This window comes from Patagioenas fasciata, chromosome 2, assembly GCF_037038585.1.
Source record: "Patagioenas fasciata isolate bPatFas1 chromosome 2, bPatFas1.hap1, whole genome shotgun sequence".
Classification (NCBI taxonomy): Eukaryota; Metazoa; Chordata; class Aves; order Columbiformes; family Columbidae; genus Patagioenas; species Patagioenas fasciata.
Genome location: NC_092521.1, coordinates 420,907 through 426,906, shown reverse-complemented (window position 1 = coordinate 426,906; position 6,000 = coordinate 420,907). Strand labels below are relative to the sequence as shown.

Genomic DNA, 6,000 nt, shown 5'->3' with positions numbered 1-6,000 from the left:
TTCGGGTCCCGGGCAGCCCCGCGGGCTCCGGGTTCGGTTCACGGACGGGTTCGGTTCCCGGGCGGGTTCGGTTCCTGGGCAGTCCGGGCGTCCCAGGTTCGGTTCCCGGGTGGGTTCGGTTCCCGGGCAGTCCGGGGATCCCGGGTTCGGTTCCCGGGTGGGTTCGGTTCGCGGGCGGGTTCGGTTCCCGGGCAGTCCGGGCGTCCCGGGTTCGGTTCCCGGGCGGGTTCGGTTCCCGGGCAGTCCCGGGGACCCCGGTTCGGTTCCCGGGCAGTCCCGGGGTCCCCGGTTCGGTTCCCGGGAGCGGCGGCCGGGCGGGCGGGGCGGGGCGGCGCGGGGCAGGGCGGGAGCGGCCTCGGTTTCCCAGGGACGCTCGCGGGGGGCGGCGCGGCCCCAGGACCGAGCGGGCGCGGCGGGCCCGGCGCGGCGGGCAGGCCCGAGGGGCGGCGGGGCCGGGGCGCAGCCGGATCGGCGGAACCGGGGCCGCCGCTCGGCCCGGCGCTGCGGCAGCGCCCGCCCCCCGCGCATCCGGGCCCTCCCCCGGGCAGCCCGTTCCCGGCGCGGCGGCGCCCGGCGCTGCCCCCGGAGCCTTGGCGGGGCCGGGCCGGCGCGATGCTGCGGTGCATGCCGCCGCTCTGGCGCTGCAACCGGCACGTGGAGGCGCTGGACCGGCGGCACTGCTCGCTGCAGGCCGTGCCCGAGGAGATCTACCGCTACAGCCGCTCGCTGGAGGAGCTGCTGCTGGACGCCAACCAGCTCCGGGAGCTGCCCAAGGTGAGGCCGCGGCCTCGGGCCGCCGCGGGCCCGGCCTGGGGAGCCCGCCCCGGCCCGGGTGCCCGCCCCGCTCCGCCGCGCTGCCCGGGCCGCCCCGCCAGCGGAGCCGGGGGCGCTGCCCCACCTTCCCGGCCCCGCTCCGGAGCGGCCTCCGCCGCGCCCCTCACCCGCCCCCGGGCTGCCCGAGCCCCGGCCGCGGAGCAGAGGGGCGGCCGGAACCCGCGGGGCCGAGCGGGATCCCCGGCAGGTTCCGCGGGCCCGGTGCGGGCTGGGCCGGGCGGTCAGGGGGTGCCGGTCAGGGGGTGCCGGTCAGGGGGTGCCCGGTCAGGGGTGCCGGTCAGGGGGTGCCCGGTCAGGGGTGCCGGTCAGGGGGTGCCGGTCAGGGGGTGCCCGGTCAGGGGTGCCGGTCAGGGGGTGCCCGGTCAGGGGGTGCTGGGCCGGCTCGTTGTGGTTCGACCCTCGGGCGATCAGGGGGTGCCCGGTCAGGGGTGCCGGTCAGGGGGTGCTGGTCGGTGGGTGCCCGGTCAGGGGGTGCCGATCAGGGGGTGCTGGTCGGTGGGTGCCGGTCAGGGAGTGCCGGTCAGGGGTGCCAGTCAGGGGTGCCGGTCAGGGGGTGCTGGTCGGTGGGTGCCGGTCAGGGGTGCCCGGTCAGGGGGTACTGGGCCGGCTCGTTGCGGTTCGACCCTCGGGCGATCAGGGGGTGCCCGGTCAGGGAGTGCCCGGTCAGGGGGTGCTGGTCGGTGGGTGCCCGGTCAGGGGTGCCGGTCAGGGGGTGCTGGTCGGTGGGTGCCGGTCGGGGAGTGCCGGTCAGGGGTGCCGGGCACTCGTTGCCGTTGGAGCCCCGGGCGGGCGGGGCGGGGGCGGCAGCTCCGGTGTCCTGAGCGGCTCAGCAAAGCGCAGCGTTGGTTTAAAAACGTTGCTTTAACCTGGAAACCACACAGGGTATCAGATAAGTTTATTGAAAGCAATTGAGGCGCTTTGTCCTTATTACCCGGGACTTCAGCCTGCGCCTGCAGCCGCTTTCACAATTCCGCGGTTCGTCTGGGTCGGGGAGGGGAGATTCGCGGTTCCCGTGGATCCGATGGGAGACCCACGATTCCCGTGGATCCCGTGGGAGATCTGTGGTTCCTCTGGGCCAGGGGATGGGAGATCCGCCGTTCCCCTGTGGATCCGATGGGAGATCCACGGTTCCTCTTGGTCAGGGAACAGGAGACCCGCGGTTCTCATGGGTTCCATGGGAGATCTGCAGTTCCCATGGATCCGATGGAAGATTCGTGGTTCCCCCGTGGATCCGATGGGAGATCCATGGTTCCCCCGTGATCCGATGGGAGATCCGTGGTTCCCCCGTGGATCTGATGGGACATCTGTGATTCCTGTGGATCCCATGAGAGATCCGCAGTTCCTCCATGGATCTGATGGGAGATCCGCGGTTCCCTCATGATCCGATGGGAGATCCATGGTTCCCGTGGAACCCATGGGAGATCCGCGGTTCCTCCGTGATCCGATGGGAGATCCACGGTTCCCGTGGATCCCATGGGAGATCCGCAGTTCCCCTGTGATCCGGTGGGAGATCCGCGGTTCCCCCGTGGATCCGCTGGGAGACCCGCAGTTACCTCCTGGATCTGATGGGAGATCCATGGATGCGGTGGGAGATCCATGGTTCCCGTGGATCCGATGGGAGACCCGCGGTTCCCCTGTGGATCTGATGGGAGATCCGTGGATGCAGTGGGAGATCCGCGGTTCCTGTGAATCCGATGGGAGACCCGCAGTTCCCCCGTGGATGCGGTGGGAGATCCGTGGATGCGGTGGGAGATCCGCGGTTCCCGTGGATCCGATGGGAGACCCGCGGTTCTCCTGTGGATGCGGTGGGAGATCCGCGGTTCCCGTGGATCCGATGGGAGACCCGCGGTTCTCCCAGCGGGTTCGGGTCCGGGTCCGGGGCTCGGGTCGAGCTCTGGCGCCGCCCGGCAGGAGCCGGGGACGTTGGTGCTGCGCCGGGTGGAGCGCGGGGCGGCGCAGGCGCAGCTGGGGTTTGCAGCTGCCCCTCGGGAGGGAGCCCCAGGCGTCCCTGGGCACGGGCTGTTCCGGAGGACGTTTCCCGGTTCGCCTGGCGTCCCCGGTGGAAAGCGTACCAGTTTTAGACGTTAGTTACGCGCTACCTGTGCCGGAGAGAGAAGCGAGGGAGGCAGTAAATACAGACTGACCTTTTTATTAAAGCTGCTCTTTGTGGTAATTACTGACGTGTTATCAAACCCGCCGTGAAATCTGGGCAAGAAAACCCAGTGCAAACCAAAAACTTGGGTTTGATCCAGGCCAAAATAATTTGGTTCAGTTTGGTGAAACCATACAACTCACGCATTCCTACCTGAACAAACTCTCTTGTGTAGAGACGCACACTCCTGCTCTCCCCATGTCTCACGTCTTTGTGTCCGTCCGTCTTTCCTGCTCGTCCGTGGTGCTGTGCGCCAGGCCGCTGTCTGTCCGGCTGTGCAGGCGCTGCTGTGGCGCTTTACCGGGTCTCTCCATCGTGAGTGCTTGTCGGACTTCGGGGGGGTGTTTCTGTCTGCTGGAGAACGTGTGCTGCGGGCAGGCTGGGATGAGCGAGCACGGGTCCGTCCGGCAGAGGTGGCCGATGGCAGCGTCGCCGCGGTGGTCCTGCCGACACACAGTGATCCTGCCGACACACGGTGATCCTGCCGACACACGGTGATCCTGCCGACACACGGTGGTCCTGCCGACACACGGTGGTCCTGCCGACACACGGTGGTCCTGCCGACACACGGTGATCCTGCCGTCCCGCGGTGGTCCTGCCGACACACGGTGATCCTGCCGTCCCGCGGTGGTCCTGCCGACACACGGTGATCCTGCCGTCCCGCGGTGGTCCTGCCGACACACGGTGATCCTGCCGTCCTGCGGTAGTCCTGCCGACACACGGTGATCCTGCCGGGCCGCGGTGATCCTGCCTGGCTGTAGTGATCCTGCTGGGACGCGGAGATCTTGCTGGCCTGCGGTGATCCTGCCTGGCTGCGGTGATCCTGCCTGGCTGCGGTGATCCTACCTGGCTGTGGTGATCCTGCCTGGCTGTGGTGATCCTGCCTGGCTGTGGTGATCCTGCCTGGCTGTGATGATCCTGCCGGCCCGTGGTGATCCTGCCTGGCTGTGGTGATCCTGCCTGGCTGTGGTGATCCTGCCGAGCCGCGGTGATCCTGCCGGGCCGTGCCGCTCGGCTGCTGCGCGTCCTGAGCGTCACAGTCCCGCCGTGTGAGCGCACGGAGCGCGTCCGGTGGCACTGCGCTTCGGTGGCTTTTGAAGAGCATCGCTGGATTATAAACACGAGGTGGTTCCGGCGCTTGGCGTGTGATCGGGTGGGTGTCCTGGCCGTGGGGCAGGTGCTGTGTGTCTGTGCCCTTGCTGGCACTGGGGAGCCGGTGTTTCTGACCACGGTGCTTTCTCTGCAGCTCTGTGTGTTTGGCTCGGCGGCAGCAGCGCTCTTGCCATGGTCCTGGGTTGTGGGTTCCCTCTCTGCCCTGTGAATTCCCCCAGATTTTAGACTTTTCTGGCAACAAAACAACCAAGAAAAGACCGATGAGCATCTGGTCCGCTGGTCTCAAAGGAGGTGTAGTGGGGTCAGGAGAGGTGCAGAGAACGAGGAGCAGAAAGCGGCACGGTCAGACCCAATGTGCAACAGCTTTTGCACAAGGAAAATGAGCATTTCCAAGATCTCTTCATTCTGGAAAGCGCAGTGGCGTTCCTCTGTTGGGTGGCAGAGGTCTGGAGTGCCACAGGGGACCTGGAGGGCACGAACAGGGAGCCACTGGCCACAGGTTTCTTCCTGCACGAGGACGGGAGGGCATTGAGTGAAACCAGGAGGGGTCCGCTCAGAATAAATGGAAACATTTCTCTTGCAAAGAGTGGCGAAGCTGAAGGGTGGAACTTCTTGCCGAGTGACATAATGGATGTTCAAAGTTTACACGGGTTCAGGAAGGAAAAGGAGCAGTTCATGGAGGAGAAAGTGCCCCCAAACGCATGTGCACGAAGTCACCGTCGTACTCGCGCTGCCCGTCCCGGCGCAGGCTGGGGCCGCGGTGCTCTGGGCTCGCGGTGCTCGTGCAGCGCTGCTGCGGCCGCCGCGGTTGCGCAGCCGGGACGGGTGTCGGCCACCGCGGTTGCACAGCCGGGACGGGTGTCGGCGCAGCCTCGGCGCCCTTCCCGAGCACGGTGAGGGCAGAGGGGAGGCACGAGCGCCCGAGCGCCGCGGGAACGGCCGCGGACACTGCGCCTGGAGACAGGGACGGGAGCGGGAGCGGGACCCACGGTCCTCCCGGTTCCAGCCCCCCGGGCCCCTCCAGCTGGTGCCGGGACGGTCCTTGAGGAGACGTGCGGTTTGTGGAGCCAGGACGCAGGGTTAGCCCTGGGGTCTGACCCCTGTGTCCCAATGGGTCGTGCTAACGGGGTGGCCGGAGGGTGCGGAGGGCACTTCTGGTCCCACGCGAGTACAGGATGTCACTGTCGGGGGCACGTGGGTAGGGCAGGTACCTGCTGCGGGGGTAGGAATCCGTGTTACACAAGGTGGATATGGGATGAAACTGAAAATAAATGGCCCTTCCGCCAGCAGCAACACAGTGTGCGCGTGTCCTCCCCAGGGGGTGACGGGGGAGGTTTGGGTCGGGGCAGGGGCCGTTTCCTGCTGAAACGCGCCTGTTGTGCGAGGGCCCGCAGGAGGATCCGTGCGAACACACCCGTTGTGTGAGGGACGGCAGGAGGATCCGTGCAAACACACCCGTTGTGCGAGGGCCCGCAGGAGGATCCGTGCAAACACACCCGTTGTGCAAGGGACGGCAGGAGGATCCGTGCAAACACACCCGTTGTGCGAGGGCCCGCAGGAGGATCCGTGCAAACACACCCGTTGTGCGAGGGACGGCAGGAGGATCCGTGCGAACACACCCGTTGTGCGAGGGACGGCAGGAGGATCCGTGCGAACACACCCGTTGTGTGAGGGCCCGCAGGAGGATCCGTGCAAACACACCCGTTGTGCGAGGGACGGCAGGAGGATCCGTGCAAACACACCCGTTGTGCGAGGGACGGCAGGAGGATCCGTGCGAACACACCCGTTGTGCGAGGGACGGCAGGAGGATCCGTGCGAACGCGCCCGTTGTGCGAGGGACGGCAGGAGGATCCGTGCAAACACACCCGTTGTGCGAGGGACGGCAGGAGGATCCGTGCAAA

At 67.4% G+C, this 6,000-nt stretch overlaps 1 protein-coding gene across 20 annotated transcripts in view; it reads left to right on the top strand.

The window, feature by feature from the left end:
* Positions 1 to 418: 418 nt before the first annotated feature.
* SCRIB (scribble planar cell polarity protein) overlaps positions 419 to 6,000 on the top strand; it is a 152,628-nt gene continuing 147,046 nt past the window's right edge. For 10 of the 20 annotated variants that reach the window (XM_065832797.2, XM_071803698.1, XM_065832803.2 and 7 more), the window contains exon 1: positions 420 to 774. In XM_065832797.2, coding sequence (XP_065688869.1) covers positions 613 to 774 — 162 coding nt within the window. In that variant the 5' untranslated portion in view covers positions 420 to 612. Of the gene's footprint in view, positions 775 to 6,000 lie in introns of all 20 variants that reach the window. The other 10 variants (XM_071803702.1, XM_071803703.1, XM_065832807.2 and 7 more) reach the window with 3 other exon arrangements.